Source organism: Vulpes lagopus, chromosome 3, assembly GCF_018345385.1.
Source record: "Vulpes lagopus strain Blue_001 chromosome 3, ASM1834538v1, whole genome shotgun sequence".
NCBI classification, from domain to species: Eukaryota; Metazoa; Chordata; class Mammalia; order Carnivora; family Canidae; genus Vulpes; species Vulpes lagopus.
In genome coordinates, this window is record NC_054826.1 from 90,820,390 (window position 1) to 90,837,975 (window position 17,586).

The 17,586-nt window shown below is 46.1% G+C and overlaps 1 protein-coding gene across 1 annotated transcript in view; it reads right to left on the reverse strand.

Moving 5' to 3' along the window:
• GALNT17 (polypeptide N-acetylgalactosaminyltransferase 17) overlaps positions 1 to 17,586 on the reverse strand; it is a 433,146-nt gene that overhangs the window by 102,845 nt on the left and 312,715 nt on the right. The window contains exon 6 of the mRNA XM_041750030.1: positions 8,509 to 8,626. Within this exon, the coding sequence (XP_041605964.1) occupies positions 8,509 to 8,626 (118 nt within the window). The remainder of the gene's footprint in view (positions 1 to 8,508; positions 8,627 to 17,586) is intronic.

The following is a 17,586-nucleotide window of genomic DNA, read 5'->3' on the forward strand; positions in this document are numbered from 1 at the left end:
AGTCATCCTGAGAAGAAAGTACAAAGTGAGAAGCCTCACATTTCCTGATTTCAAGCTATACTACAAAACTATATCAATCAAAATGTGTGATACAGACATAAAAATGGACATACAGACCTACAGAATAGGTTGAAAGCCCAGAAATAAACCCCAACATATATGGTCAACTAATATATGACAAGGGAGCCAAGAGTACTCAAAAGAGAAAAGACAATCTCTTAAACAGTGCTGGGAAAATAAGATGTTCACATGTAGTAGAAAGAAATTGGACTTCTAAACACCACTCACAAAAACTAACTCAAAATGCATTAAAGACTTAAATGGAAGATGTGGAACCATGAAACTTCTAGAAGAAAACAGAAAAAGAGCTCTTTTGACAAGGGTATTGGCAATGATTTCTTGGATATGACACCTAAAGCATGAGCAACATCATAGATAATAAGCAAATGGCACTATATCAAACTAAAAAGCCTCTGCACAGTAGAATAAGTAATAAACAAAGTGAAGAGACAACTTATGGAATGGGAAAAATATTTGCAAACTTTATATCTGATAAGGGGCTAATATCCAAATTTATAAATAACTCATACAACTCAAAGGAAAAAATCAATAATTGGGAAAAAAGATCTGAATAGATATTTTTTCAAGGAAGATATATGAAAAGTCAACAGGTACATGAAGTGATGATCAACATCACTAGTCATCAGGGAAATGCAAATCAAACCACAATGAGCTATGTCTTCATGCCTATTAGAATGGCCATCATCAAAAAGACAAGAAAAGGACCCCTTCTACAATGCTGATAAGAATGTAAATCAGTGCACTCAGTATGGAAAAGTATGGAAGATCCTCAAAAAAATTAAGAATAGAACTACCATATGATCCAGCAATTCCACTCTGAGGAATGTATCCAAGTGAAATAAGAATGCTACCTTCAAGAGATATATGCACCTCCATGTTTATAGCAGCACTATTTATAATAGTCAAGACATGGAAACAACCTAAGTATTCATTAACAGAAAAATGAATTAAAAATCGTTATAGATGTATATCAATTGATTTGTCAATAATGAAATATTATTCAGCCATAAAAAAACGAGGAAATCTGCCATTTGTGATAATATGGATGGACCTTGACAGTATATGCCAATGACATAAGTCAAAAAGAGATAGACAAATACTGCATGATCTCACTTATATGCAAAATTTAAAAACAAACTCTTAGAAAAAGAGATCAGATCTGTAGTTACCAGAGGCAGGGGATGGAGGAAGGGGAAAAGGTGCAAACTTCCAATTATAAGACAAATATGTACTAGGGATATAACGTACAGCATGATGAGTATAGTCAACACTGTTCTAGGATTTATATGAAAGTTAAAAGCGTAAATCCTAAGAGTTCTCATCATAAGGAATTTTTTTCTGCTTTTTTATTTTTATTGTACCCATATGAGATGCTAACTAACTGCAGTAATCATGTCACAAAATATGTAATTCAAACCAACATGCTGTACCACTTAAACTCATACAGTGATGTATGTCAATTATATATCAATAAAATAAACTAATAAAAAAATACAACACAAAGATCTACCCTCTTAGGGAATGCTGAAGGATGCAGTGCAGTATTAACCACAGGCATCATGCGGTACTGGGGATCTATAGGATTTACTCATCTTGCATAACCAAAACTGCCTGGAACAGTCTTACTCCCACACTCCACACCCACACCTTCTTTGCCTATTTAAATTCACCTTATTTTTAAAGTCTTAATAAACATCATCCCCTTAGGAAGGCTCTTCCCAACTCCCTAGCCTAAGTTATATTCCCTTGCTAGAGATTCCCTTGCTAGCATCCTCCCAGCCTGTCTCTTCATACTGATCACACTGCTAGTTATTAGATGAATGGTTTTCCTGCCTGACCATAAGTTTTATGGAAGTAGAAACCAGGTCAGTCACTGGTGCCCCCAGTGAAATCCGGCTAGACAGGGCAGGCAGTCAACACACCTCCTTTCTGTTCACAAGTGTTCCATTGAACTATTGGCCACCTATAATATATTCATGTAGATTAAAGGCCAGTGTGTGAAACCCCAAGGCCAACCCTATCCCCAGCTGACCAGGAGCTTCACTCTGAATTTTATTACAGATATACTCTAATCCTATACAAGGAAGCGATTCACACAGCCAGGTATGACCAGTGCCAGGGAAGGGAAGGGAGAACCAAAGACTCATACAATCTAAAGAGTGGGAACACCAAACAGAGCTGGTGGTCTGGTCTCCCCCCAGGAGTGACCATTATCCAAATCACAACATTCACTAGATGTAGCAGACTTGGGCCCAAGAGTTCCAAATGGAAGATAAAAGTCACAAGAGGCTTCTGGACATCAAGGGTTCTGAATGTCAAGGGTCTTGGAGAGGGCAGGGGGAATTCTGATGGTTAAGAGGGGTGCTGGATGATGAGTCCCAAATGAATGGAGGAGTGGCTGGGGTGGGGATCATGGCACCAGTCAGAGCCGTGTCATGTTCCTGTTTGAACTAAGACATCCATCTTCTTTTTTTTTTTTTTTTTTAAAAAGATTTATTTATTTATGATAGACAGAGAGAGAGAGAGAGAGAGAGAGAGGCAGAGACACAGGAGGAAGGAGAAGCAGGCTCCATGCAGGGAGCCCAACGTGGGACTCGATCTCGGGACTCCAGGATCGTGCTCCGGGCCAAAGGCAGGCGCTAAACCACTGAGCCACCCAGGGATTCCCCCCTTTTTTAAAAAAAGATTTATTTATTCCTGAGAGACACAGAGAGAGAGAGAGAGAGAGAGAGGCAGAGACACAGGCAGAGACACAGGCAGAGGGAGAAGCAGGCCCCATGCAGGGAGCCCGATGTGGGCCTGGATCCCAACACTCCAGGATCATGCCCTGGGCCAAAGGCAGGCATTAAACTGCTAAGCCACCCAGGGATCTCCAACATCCATCTTCTTCTGCCCTCAGTCATCAGCACTCCCAGGCCTCAGATTTTCAGACTCAAACTGGGACTGTATGTATACCAGGCCCCACCCCCGATACTCAGGCCTTCAGAGTTGGACCAAACTACACCATCAGCTTGAAAGAGATAAGAGACAAGGTGGGAAGCAAAACTGTGAGCAAGAGACCAGTGTGAGTGGAATACCTTTGGGGGTCTGGGGTTTTGGCCACTCCAGACAGCCTATAATTTCCAAATGACCCTTTGAAGGGGGCAGTCCTTCAAATCTGCTGCTGTCGTTACCCTAACTGGCTCAGGAACCATGAATACCAGCACCTGTGGGTAACCCTGCAGGTCTTCAGAGTCTTGAACTCAAGTGGACTGGGCTGGGCCAGATGGCAGGGATGCCACCCTTGGGCCCACTTGGGTCATGAGAATGGCATCCCAATCCCTTAGAAAAATGACATGGCCCCAGAGACACCATGCACCATGCAGCCAGCAGCTGTGGCAGCCAAATCAGACTCTGCTGTTTAAGAACATCACTATCGGGATCCCTGGGTGGCGCAGCGGTTTGGCGCCTGCCTTTGGCCCAGGGCGCGATCCTGGAGACCTGGGATCGAATCCCACATCAGGCTCCCAGTGCATGGAGCCTGCTTCTCCCTCTGCCTGTGTCTCTGCCTCTCTCTCTCTCTCTCTGTGACTATCATAAATAAATAAAAATTAAAAAAAAAAAGAACATCACTATCATTCCGAGCAAACTAAAATACACATATCCTCTGCCCATTGCTCACCATGACGTGAGTCTGATTCTTAGCCACGACTGTTGCTGAGCCTCCTGTAAAGGCTTCACCAGGGGGAAGCCCCTGGGGCTCCATCACCCCTGTGCCTTCCCATACCCTCTAGTTTACTGACCTGAATCATGAATCACTGGTTCACAAATACTTACCAAAATGTGCACACACACACACAGTCCTTGGGGTCCTGATCAAGCAAAGATACTTTCTGAGAGTCTGAGGATCTGGTACAGTCCTTCTCTTGTCCTTCTTTGGGAATGGCTGCCCCACAGGATTCAGTAGACTTGTGTGCCACCCTTTTTTATAAGGCTTCAGAATAAGATAGTGCCTCTTCTTCCCAGAGAAGTCCGATATATTAGAGAAATCTGAGGCCATCTGATTTTACGCCACTTAAAAGTAATCTATCTGGTCTTCTGTCCTTGGAGAATTTTTTCTCTCTTACCATTTAGACATGTTACAATAATATGCCTTGTTAATAGTTTCTGATTAATGTTACTCAGTACAAGATGAAATCTTTCATTTCTAATCTCATTTATTTTCTGGGTCCTAAAAAGATTTTTTTCCCTTTCCTGTATCAATTGCTTTGGTCACAGGCAAGCTGCCTTTCACCTAAACAACAGCCCAAGAATCAACCCTGCTGGTGTTTTTTTCTCCTGAACCACAGTAGGACTTTGTACTTTTATTCTTGTGATACATCTACCCTTCCTGAGGATGGAAATCAAAAGTAATAAAAAATGTCAAAGAAGAGTCAGAAAGATTGCAGATGGACCTATTTCTTGGTGAAAAAATCACAAAGGAAGTGTTCTCATATCAAAACTTTCCTACTTAACTAAAGCATACGATTCTGCGTCATTTCTCTTTTTTTAAAGGATATTTGTTTATTTTTATTTTAAAAATATTTTATTTATTTATTCATGAAAGACGTAAAGAGAGAGGCAGAGACATAGGCAGAGGGAGAGCCCGATGCAGGACTCGACTCCAGGACCCTGTGATCACGCCCTGAGCCAAAGGCAGATGCTTAACTGACTGAGCGACCCTGGCGCCCCGATTTTGTGTCATTTCTTGTAGGTTCGTTTGTATAACTGTATATGTGTGTGTGTCTTTGTGTGTATATCAAACAAAGCTCTGATTTTTTTTTTCAAGCAATAGGAATGGCTTTCTTAACAATGTATTTACTATTCACGTAATTTGTGTTCTGAGCAGCATAACATAGCACAGAATGAAAGATAATGAATATAGTTTGTAAAACAGATTACTTCATGTAATCAGAAACCCCATAGTTGCTTGGTCCAAACACCTGCCTGGTACCTTCACGGGCTGGTACCCAAGAGGGCCCAGGCCGTGGGATGGGGGGAGGAGGAAGGGCTCCCTGTGAGGCTGCGGTGGCTGTGAGGGCCACCAAGAAGGAGGCCTTGAAAGATGTGGATCCTCATCTGAGCTCCTTTCTGAGGAAAGGTAGGTATTTGCCAAGAAGCAGGCTAGGTCATGGTGTGAAACAGAATCACCGGGGAAGCTTGTTAAAATACAGGTTTGCTGAAATGCACCCCAGAGCATCTGATTCATCAGGAATGAAGTGGGGCCCGAGAATCCGCATGTGTAATAAGCTCCCAGATGAAGTCAGTGCTGCTGGTCAGGGACCACACCGTGTGAATCAAAGAACAGTGCGTGTATACGGCAGGCTCAATGCAGGCTGTGGCCTTGACGACCCCACAGCACTCACCTTTTGCTTTAAGCCCTGACAGAAAACCAAGGCTTCTCCAGAGTCGGCTGATAACTCACAGGACCACATGATCAATGGGAAATAAGGCACGAACAGTCCCACGTCTCCAGTGGGACACTGGATATGCCTGAGTATACAGTAAGAGGCAGGTAATCGCACTGGAGGGTGGCATCTGTGCCCTAATCCATGTGAAGCTTTCAAAAGGCGTGTAGAGCAGCCAGGAGCTGGACTGAAGTACAGCTAAGGCTGGGAGCCGGCTCCGTGGACTGTTCACTCCAGCCTGTTCACAAGGAGCAGTGGAGTAGAACTCACCGGCCCCTGAGCTGGTGCGACCCCGGCTTTGGTGTGCTGGCTGTGCTTCAAGATGGAAATGGCCAAGCCCCCTGCCCCCTTCATGGGTGGGGCCAGCCACACAGCACTGTCACCATCATCACCACTGAGCCTGGGGGGCAGAGCACCCCCCACAGACCTTTGCAAGGTCCAAGTTACTGCAAAGCAAATGCTTTTCCAAGTGTGGGTAGTCCAAAAGAGTCTTCCCCAGTCGTAGCACTGAATTCTGCTGTCGCAGCCTGTGTTCCCCAGAATGCAGTGGGCAATGGCAATCAAATCTGGGCATCCCCCCTGTCCCCATAACTCCTCTACCTGTGTCCCTAGCTCCACAGGGGCAGTGCTCCACCCACAATCTGGTTCTCCCTTCTGTTGGCGACATCTTACTCTTCATGGACTTCCTTCTAGCAGCATATAGAGACATCCAAATCTCTCTTATCTCAAAAATAAAAATAAAAAGCTTAACTCTTTCAATGTAGGGCTTCTATCAACTTGTTTCTTTCACAGATAGGTACCTGGAACAAGTCATCACAGACTCCTAACCTTCATCCCGGCCTTAATCTAACAGGCTCCTACTGAGCCACATGCTGAGCATGGTTCTAATGCTTGGGACACAAAGGTGAGCCCAACAAAGATCTGGGTCCCATAAAGCTTTGTAATCTAGTGAGGGCAAGGTAGAGAAAAACAATACTCATAATAAATAAGTTCTAGGGCGTGCCAGAGGTCAGTGAGAACTCAAAAAAAAGGGGAGGGGGGTGCAGCAGAACAGCACAAAGAGAAATGAGAAGGGCCGGAGGAAGGTTAGAGGTCTAAGTTATAGGCCCAGTTCAACATGCTGGGCCCAGATCTTTTTCTTCAGTTAAACTCCAAATGGATGAATGACAAGTATATTCACTATAATCACTTATTCATGGGCTTTTTAATTTCAGGGCTTTACAAAGAAATCCTATACAAATTCCATCGAGGAAAGAACCCAGCCTGACATAGAAAGCACAGGAAGAGCCTGCAATCGTCAAAAGGGAGTGATTTCAGGAGGCAGGGAAAGTCCTCACCATCCCCTTTCAGTCCTGCGGCCCAGAAGGACATGACATCATGAGGGCACGCCGCCTTTCATTCCACCAAGGGTGATGAAGGGTAGATGTGGGGCTGATGGGAGGTACTGAGCAGTTAGGGATAAACAAGAGAGATCAGATGCAAAAAGCAGGCTTTGACTGGGGTGGGCGATCCGTCCCGGTGTCTGCCCAGTAGAACGAAAGTGAGTGTGGTAGAGGGATGCAAAAGAAATTCAGTAAATGGGGGATCCCTGGGTGGCACAGCGGTTTGGCGCCTGCCTTTGGCCCAGGGCGCGATCCTGGAGACCCGGGATCGAATCCCACGTCGGGCTCCCGGTGCATGGAGCCTGCTTCTCCCTCTGCCTGTGCCTCTGCCTCTCTCTCTCTCTCTCTCTGTGACTATCATAAATAAATAAAAATTTAAAAAATAAAAAGAAATTCAGTAAATGTTAAACCTTACAATTGTTTTCTGAGCTGTTTCCAACAAGCCTGCTTCCCAGGGGCTCAGGTATGCAAAGGTTCAGGACAAAGGGCAGTGGACACAGAGGCCCCAGCTGGGGGTGCCTCCACTACCTCCTCTGTGGCATGGATGAAGACATGGAGTTAAGTGGTCACCGTGTCCTCAAGGAGCACCCACCCCAGCTCCTGGCTGGGGTTCGTTTATCTTAACTCTAAAACAAAGAGGTTGGAATGCATCAATGTGGCCAACTTGCATTTTTTCTACACTGGAATTCTTTTTTTTTTTTCAAACAAAATCTTAAGCAAAACACAGTACAACTGACCCCTGAACAACACGGGAGTTTAGGGCACTGACCACCTGTGTGCAGTTAAAACTCCATAAATAAACCCTTGACTCTCCAGAAACTTAACTGCTCATAGCCCACTGCTGACCAAAAGCCTTACTGATACCTTCAACAGCAGATTAACACGTATTTTGTGTGTTATGTGTATTATATCCTGTATTCTCACGATAAAGGAAGCTAGAGGAAAAATTGTAATTAAAAAGACCATAAGGCAGAAAAATACATTTACAATATTATACTGTATTTATCGAAAAAGTCTGCATATAAGGGAACCCGTGCAGTTCAAACTTGTGTTAAACGTCAACTGTATATAACAAGATACCTAACAGTGAGGCTGATCTGGGCTGGGTCCAGCAAGAGGCCCATTCTGCATCTTATCATTCCTCTCCCCCCACCACCCTCCTTAGAAACATTTCTAAGGAAAGGAAAGGTCCCACAGAACATGGTCCCCCTCTCTTCTGGCATCTGATGGTTCTCTGCTGCACATGAATTGTCAAAATGCATGAGATAGAAGTACTCATTGAGGAGATCATCTAATTTTAAGAAAAACTTAAGGGAAGAATTAAAACTGAATGGAAGCGGGAACCAGACTCTCTGGTCATGTCTAAATTGGGTCACCAAAGCATGAAACACATTGTTCAATCTTTGGAGAAAGTAAAGCCCAGGGAACCCCCCCACCACCACCACCAAAGAGGGTACAAGAGCGAGGCACATCCTGCTCTGGCACATCCTCAAGAGCGAGGCTGGGTGAACGCCTCTGCCATTTACCAGCCAAAGAAGCTTTAAATACACATTCAGGGTGACCAACAGCTCTGCTCACAAACATAAATATACCAGGGGGAAAGGATGCCATGCACAAACCTTGATTCCAAGTTCGATATTTTCTCCCCCATACACATCCATTCCAGGGTCGAGAAGACCGATTTCACCAAAAAACTTCCTGTTGACCACAAAGGAGCAGCCAATCATGGCTGGAGTCCTGCGGGAGAGAGAAAGAAGTTACAGTCAGCTGACAGGTGTATTGTTCAGCCGAGAGAAAGAAGGAAATCCTACCATTTGCAACAGGAGAGCCTTGCAGGTGTTGGGCTAAGTGAGATAAGTCAGACAGAGAAAGGAAAATATTCTATGTTCTCACTTATATATGGAATCTAAAAAGGTTGAACTCATAGAAACAGAGTAGAATGGTGGTTAGTTAGAACGGGGAATTGGGGAGATGCTGGTCAAAAGGCTCTACACGTGCAGTTTGAAGATGAATACTTTCTGGAGATTGAGGGCACAGCACTGTGATTATAGTCAAGAATACCTGCACCACGTACTACGAGACTAGATCTCAAATGTTTTCACTACAAAGTGAAAGATAATTATGTGACGTGAAGGAGACACAGGCTAATGCTATGGTGGTGATCATACTGCCATATATCAATGTATCAAGTCAACGTGTTGTACACCTAGCCCAATGTTACATGTCAATTAAATCTTAATTTTTTAAAAAAGGGAGAAGCTGAAGCCACTAAGGTGATAGTACCAGAAGTCCCTCTGCAGGCAATGTCACAACAGGTGTTGGATTTCACTATGGCAAATCAAGAAACTTCCCTGAAGTCCTCAATTCTCATACTCCCTCTCTCCCTAAAGCTCTGTTTTAGCTTCAGACCAATTAGGATACCCAAAGCATCTAGTGGCAACCCGGCTTCTGGGAAGCTTACACAGGATGTTCTCACACACACATGGGGTCTGCAAACATAGCAACGGTTCCTGTGGCAGCTCTGGCAACAGCTGCGTGACAGGATGAGCACCCCTGGGCAATCGCAGAGAAGCTCAGAGGTAAGGACCAAGAGGGAGAAGACTTATCCAGGAGACCATCGGTGCCAGGGGAGACCACCTCAGCCCGCTGAGAAGGGTGCCCAGTAGGAAATATGAAAAGTATCGGCAGGGTGGCCTATGACCATAAAGTCTGGAAACAAAGATTTGCACTTTTTTTTTTTAAAGATTTTATTTATTTATTCATGAGAGACACACACACACACACAGAGAGAGAGAGAGAGAGGCAGAGACACAGGCAGAGGGAGAAGCAGGCTCCATGCAGGGAGCCCGACGTGGGACTCGATCCCGGGTCTCCAGGATCACGTCTTGGGCTAAAGGCGGCGCTATACCGCTGAGCTACCTGGGCTGCCCCTGCAGTTTATTTTTTAATATATTAATCTCCTTGATGATTTCTTCTAGAGTGGGCTGTAGGCATAAGCTGGCTCAATGCAAATCAGAGGCAAAAACCATCTGAAGCAAAGCATCAAGGATATATGTGCAGAAGATGGAAATGTGGTATTAATCCACCAGATTCACTGCAATTCCACAGGAAGCACAAAAGCATGCATTTCTAGTGAGGGACAGCTCACTGTGCTCTCCAGAAAAGACTTTGTGGAGGACCAGGCAAAAGCCAGGCTGCCACAAGCCACAAACACTGTTAATGTTTTCCAGAGGAAAAGAGACAGGAAGGCCAGTGAAACTCCCCTGGGGCCTCCAGGAAGCTGTTCATTAGGTGAAATTTTCTTGAGCTGAACCATAAACCTCAATGTCAGAGGCTCATTTGCTCTTGACTTTGAGCTTGAGTTTCACCTGAAGGTCCAGATTTCTGACTCCATGGAGCACCTCTTGGTACCCAAGTGGTAGGGCAGCAGAGAGGCACACTGGAAAAATCAGTGCTCAGAGTTCATCAGGGTAGTTTGAACGTTGGTGTTGCCACTGAGAACCATACTTGTGTGATGTTAATGGAATGCTCAGGATCCCAGGTAAGTCCCTACAGAGTATTGCTTTGTAAAGAGATGCAACGTGCACAGAGGAGGGACCCGATGAATACCGCTCCTCTGCCCTCTCATCGTGAGGCCCATCTGCAATGATTTCTCCAGAAATCATGTGAGCCCATCCCCCACCCCCAGGCTCAGTTAACTGAGCCAAGAATGAGCACCAAACTCAAACTGGGTCAACCAAATCATGTTTTTCCTAAAACTCAGAGTTGGGATTAGGGGGATGCTGGAAGTAAGAACCACGTGGTCTCATTCATCTTCAGGACTCAGGGCACTATTTTGGGGCACCTGCACTGGTCCCCGTGTACACATGTGTGATTGTGCAGAGGAAGGAAGCAGATGAACAGGGGAGGAGGCCTTGGCGAGAGACTGCCTGGTGGCTTTGGCCTCCCATCAGCTGACAAGCCCAGCTCTGTTCTCTGCCCCTGGGTCATGTGGGAGGTCCCCCGAGTCCTTGGGCTCTATCTCCTTGACTCACACTGTGAATAGCTTCCTGTTTTTCGCCACCCAGCAGTGATGAGAACACCTGTTATCTTCTCCTAGTTATGATCACAGGGGTGAGAAAGGATGTGTTATCACGCAGCCAGGAGAGCAAACTGCAGCGAAGAATCATTCTGGGGGAGCTAAGCACCAAGGTCCACCCAAGTGATAGAGAAATGCCAGCTTCTTGGGCATGGGAGGTGCAGGGATCTGTAGAGGACGGGGAACAGAAGGCAGCACCAGAACACCTCAGTTTCCTTGAGGGCATGCTGAGCGCATCTAGAAATTCTGGTAAGCTAGAACCATCTCCCCAAAGCCTATACTTAGCATCCAGCAATTCCCAACATTACATACGCACATGACTAAAATCCTGCCCCAACATGCTGTACTTTCTAGCGCCTCCAGGGCAAGCAAGGCTGCTGAAATCAGATGGCACTGTCAGGCAACAAGCACTCTCGATGGGCTGGCTTTGGATGAAGGGGTGCTTCTCCTGCACCACCCACCTGCACTACCATCGCCAGGATGGCTTTTAGAAAATGCAGAGCCCTGAGTGTGACCCAAAATCATGGAAACAGGTCTCCAGAGATGGGACACAGGAGCTTGTCTGTTGAAACAGCTCCATCCTGCTGAGCCATCTGTCCCTCCACTGGTCAGAGTGTCCCGGAGGGCAGAGAAGTTATCCCCCTGGCTTCGTGTTGGTTCCCAGGAGCTAGTGCCTCCCTCGCTGGCACAGAGCCGGCAGCCGTCGGCTGCTGCTGAACAAAGGAATAAATAGAACACAGCTGGGTGACTGTCCCTGCGGGGCTGGGCTCTGTGAGGTCTCAGGGACACACCAGCTGAACTGGACCGGAACCCAGGGACAGCAAGGAAGCGTGCTGTCGCTAGGGCTGACCAGGAGGGGTGAGGAATGGAGGAGGAGGGGAGGGAGAATGAGGAGGACATGGAGGAGGGTTGAAGAGGAAGGGGGGATGGGCTTCAAAGCAGGAAACTTGGACTGTTGAGGAGTGTAGACAGGCTGCTTTTACTTCCAGCTCCCTCTTGGTTGGACTGCCCTTCGGGAAACATCTTTCCCTGTCAAGCAGCATGATATTTAGTATAACCGGCTTCATCTGAATACTTTTCACCTGCAGTGGCGAGGAGAGAAGAATTCACAGTAGGATTTGCCCTGGGTCCCCTCTCTGCCAGCCACAGCTCTGGTCAGCATGTTCAACCAGCTGCCCTAGCATGAGCCCTAGGAAGCCTCACGACAGGACTGAGAGGTCCCCAAGGGTCTCCTCATTGAAAGCAGGCCAGCTGGCACCAGGACCCATGGGAGACCCCGTAGAGCAGGCCTCAGGGCACATCCGGGGCAGGCCCTCAGAAGCTGAAGGTGGAGGGTCGGTGGCTGGTCCTGAGGAGATGGAGACGTGGAACAGACACGTGACCCTTACTGTCGGGGCTGGCCTGTGGAAAGGTCCCCTAAAGGCCACGGGGGAAAAAACCTGCCATGGTGTCAAGAGGAGGAACATAGCATTCCACATCTTGGCTCTCTAGTGAGGTGGCACCAGACAGGGACAGTGGAAGAGGGAGGCTGGGGATCAGCCTCCTGGAGATCAGCCCCCAGGACGTGGCCTTGCTGCTGTCACTAGGGAGGCCAAGGCTCCTGCGCTACAGGAGCAGGGCTCTGAGACCTGCCACACCGCGCTGGGAGGGGTTCAGGGCTCCCAGCAGGTGGCTTCTGCGGAACTGGGGAACGTGGAGACTGAAGAATGAAACACGTGTCCCCACCCACGGCTAGGGCCAGCCAGCATTTCTCGTGAGGTCAGTGGGACAACTGCTCTGAATTCTGGAACTCTCCAATGGGACTGCTGATGAGCAGCTGTCTTTCTGCACAGGGAGGAGTGGGTGTCCAGCAGAACACCATCTCCCAGCCCCAACCTGGAAGCCGCCACGCTGCGGGCAGGGCTGGCCAGACACCATCCTTGGCCAAGCTTGCTCCCCCCCCAGTCTCCCTGCCACCCGTGCAGGGGTGCCCGCCCCGGCTGACGGTGCCTCAGGATCCTGGGACGTGCGCCTACTGCCTTGCTCCCCAGACTCAGCTGCAGCTACCACCATCAGTGCAAACATTTCAATTTGAAATCATTCAAAAACGATAATCATATTAAGGGATCTGCCAAAGTCTAATAGCTCTATTACAGAGGAGAAGAACAGAAATTAAAAATAATCACTTTTATTGTTGCTGTTGCGCAGAATATATGCAACATGTGCAACAGTTCCAGCCGGGAGGCAGAGGAGGAAGGGAGGCTCTCCACCCCAGCCGAAACCTTCTTGATGGCCCTGCTTCCTCTTCTTGTAGGTGCTGAAGGGCCCCTCTGGGTTCTAAGTGTCCCCTCCAAGACCCCTCACTGGCTCCCCGTTCTCTCCCCACTTAAGGACAGGATCTTCCTTAGCTTCGCTGTCCTACTCACCACCTGCTCAGCCGTACACCTCCCGGCTTCCACGGCCTGGCCACTCTGTCCATTCGTCATTCAGAAAGCATGACCCAGTTCATGGCTGTACCCCCTCCTTGGAAGCATCCTCCCCAAGACCACCTCCGTCTATGCAAGTCCTACACACCCTTCCGAATGCATTTCTTTCTGAAAAACATTAATCTTCTATGTCACAAAAAAAAGAAAGAAAGAAAGAAAGAAAGAAAGAAAGAAAGAAAGAAAGAAAGAAAGAAAGAAAGAAAAGAAAGAAAGAAAGAAAGAAAGAAATCCCTACCTTAGAGAAAATACACCTTACAAAAATAAGGAAACAAAAATCCTTGCTTTCTGACCAAGCAGCCTCAATTCTAATGACCACCCCCAGCTTTCTGGATCGCCTCCTTGAGCGCTGCTGCCCTACCGTCTTTCTGTCCCACTGGCCCTGCGGACCCCTCTCTAGCCAGCCTAAAGCCACATCAGCTGGCATCATGGTCCCCTGGAACCATCCCCCTTTGCTGAACTCGGCTGGTAAAACCCTAGTGCTGAGGCATGCAATCCTCTCCTGCTACACACCTGAGCACACAGTGGGATGCAGGTGGAGAAGCACACAACCACATGGGCTGGGCTTGTTTTAAAACCAGGCTGTGAGTGTCCAGTGGGGCCCTGTGCTGCCCTGGGTTCCTGCTCCTGGGCTGGAGTTACTTCTCCCTCACCCACCTAGAAGGTTCTGCTACATCTCCTTTCTCACTCTCAACTGACTGCCTTGCTTCCTACTTCTCTAGAAAGGCAGCAAACCAAAGCGAATGTCCCTGCCTCCCACATCTACTCACTGAGGGCTGTCACCTGCTTTCCTTCCCTGTGTTATAATTGAACTCTTGGCTCAATTGAACTCGTGCTCTTAGCCGAGGCCAACCCCTCCACTTGTTCTCTCCTGTTACTCAGGACCTCACTCCAGCAATCCCCCCTCCCCTAATACACCTGTATCAAATGTCTTTTCTTGTTCTCTGTATTCTTGATGCTTTGGCATCTAGGGCCTTGTGCATGGGGGAGAGACTCCCCCTCTTAGGGCCAGCCAATTCTTTTTTTTATTATTAATAATAAATTTATTTTTTATTGGTGTTCAATTTGCCAACATACAGAATAACACCCAGTGCTTATTCCGTCAAGTGCCCCCCGCAGCGCCCGTCACCCATTCACCCCCACCCCCCGCCCTCCTGCCCTTCCACCACCCCTAGTTCGTTTCCCAGAGTTAGGAGTCTTCATGTTCTGTCTCCCCTTCTGATATTTCCTACCCATTTCTTCTCCCTTCCCTTCTATTCCCTTTCACTATTATTTATATTCCCCAAATGAATGAGAACATACAATGTTTGTCCTTCTCCGATTGACTTACTTCACTCAGCATAATACCCTCCAGTTCCATCCACGTTGAAGCAAATGGTGTGAGTACTTGTCGTTTCTAATGGCTGAGGAATATTCCATTGTATACAGAGACCACATCTTCTTTATCCATTCATCTTTCGATGGACACCGAGGCTCCTTCCACAGTTTGGCTATTGTGGACATTGCTGCTAGAAACATTGGGGTGCAGGTGTCCTGCCATTTCCCTGCATCTGTATCTTTGGGGTAAATCCCCAGCAGTGCAATTGCTGGGTCGTAGGGCAGGTCTATTTTTAACTCTTTGAGGAACCTCCACACAGTTTTCCAGAGTGGCTGCACCAGTTCACATTCTCACCAACAGTGCAGGAGGGTTCCCTTTTCTCCGCATCCTCTCCAACATTTGTGGTTTCCTGCCTTGTTAATTTTCCCCATTCTCACTGGTGTGAGGTGGTATCTCATTGTGGTTTGGATTTGTATTTCCCTGATGGCAACTGATGCAGAGCATTTTCTCATGTGCATGTTGGCCATGTCCATGTCTTCCTCTGTGAGATTTCTCTTCATGTCTTTTGCCCATTTCATGATTGGATTGTTTGTTTCTTTGCTGTTGAGTTTAATAAGTTTTTTATAGATCTTGGAAACTAGCCCTTTATCTGATAGGTCATTTGCAAATATCTGCTCCCATTCTGTAGGTTGTCTTTTAGTTTTGTTGACTGTATCCTTTGCTGTGCAAAAGCTTCTTATCTTGATGAAGTCCCAATAGTTCATTTTTGCTTTTGTTTCTTTTGCCTTCATGGATGTATCTTGCAAGAAATTACTGTGGCCAAGTTCAAAAAGGGTATTGCCTGTGTTCTCCTCTAGCATTTTGATGGAATCTTGTCTCACATTTAGATCTTTCATCCATTTTGAGTTTATCTTTGTGTATGGTGCAAGGGAGTGGTCTAGTTTCATTCTTCTGCATGTGGATGTCCAATTTTCCCAGCACCATTTATTGAAGAGACTGTCTTTCTTCCAGTGGATAGTCTTTCCTCCTTTATTGAATATTAGTTGACCATAAAGTTGAGGGTCCACTTCTGGATTCTCTATTCTGTTCCATTGATCTATGTGTTTGTTTTTGTGCCAGTACCACACTGTCTTGATGACCACAGCTTTGTAGTACAACCTGAAATGTGGCATTGTGATGCCCCCAGCTATGGTTTTCTTCTTTAAAATTCCCCTGGATATTCAGGGTATTTTCTGATTCCACACAAATCTTAAAATAATTTGTTCTAACTCTCTGAAGAAAGTCCATGGTATTTTGATAGGGATTGTATTAAACGTGTAAATTGCCCTGGGTAACATTGACATTTTCACAATGTTAATTCTGCCAATCCATGAGCATGGAATATTTTTCCATCTCTTTGTGTCTTCCTCAATTTCTTTCAGAAGTGTTCTATAGTTTTTAGGGTAAGATAGATAAACCATTAGCCAGCCTTATTAAAAAGAAGAGAGAGAAGACTCAAATTAATAAAATGATGAATGAGAAAGGAGAGATCACTACCAACACCAAGGAAATACAAACGATTTTAAAAACATATTATGAACAGCTATATGCCAATAAATTAGGCAATCTAGAAGAAATGGATGCATTCCTGGAAAGCCACAAATTACCAAAACTGGAACAGGAAGAAATAGAAAACCTGAACAGGCCAATAACCAGGGAGGAAATTGAAGCAGTCATCAAAAACCTCCCAAGACACAAAAGTCCAGGGCCAGATGGCTTCCCTGGGGAATTCTATCAAACGTTTAAAGAAGAAATCATACCTATTCTGCTAAAGCTGTTTGGAAAGATAGAAAGAGATGGAGTACTTCCAAATTCGTTCTATGAGGCCAGCATCACCTTAATTCCAAAACCAGACAAAGACCCCACCAGAACGGAGAATTACAGACCAATCTCCCTGATGAACATGGATGCAAAAATTCTCAACAAGATACTAGCCAATAGGATACAACAGTACATTAAGTACATTCACCATGACCAAGGAGGATTTATCCCCGGGACACAAGGCTGGTTCAACACTCGTAAAACAATCAATGTGATTCATCAGATCAGCAAGAGAAAAACCAAGAACCATATGATCCTCTCAATAGATGCAGAGAAAGCATTTGACAAAATACAGCATCCATTCCTGATCAAAACTCTTCAGAGTGTAGGGATAGAGGGAACATTCCTCAACATCTTAAAAGCCATCTATGAAAAGCCCACAGCAAATATCATTCTCAGTGGGGAAGCACTGGTAGCCTTTCCCCTAAGATCAGGAACAAGACAGGGATGTCCACTCTCACCACTGCTGTTCAACATAGTACTGGAAGTCCTCGCCTCAACAATCAGACAACAAAAAGACATTAAAGGCATTCAAATTGGCAAAGAAGTCAAACTCTCCCTCTTCGCCGATGACATGATACTCTACATAGAAAACCCAAAAGACTCCACCCCAAGATTGCTAGAACTCATACAGCAATTTGGCAGCGTGGTAGGATACAAAATCAATGCCCAGAAATCAGTGGCATTTCTATACACTAACAATGAGACTGAAGAAAGAGAAATTAAGGAGTCAATCCCATTTACAATTGCACCCAAAAGCATAAGATACCTAGGAATAAGCCTAACCAAAGAGGTAAAGGATCTATACCCTAAAAACTATAGAACACTTCTGAAAGAAACTGAGGAAGACAGCCAATTCTTAGAGACAGCAGAAGACCCGCTGGGGAGCATGCCTTTCCTATGGAAACTAACCAACCCAAAGCCCACACTTGTAGCCATTATCTGGCTCCTATGCTCCAGGAGGCAATGTCTCCCTACC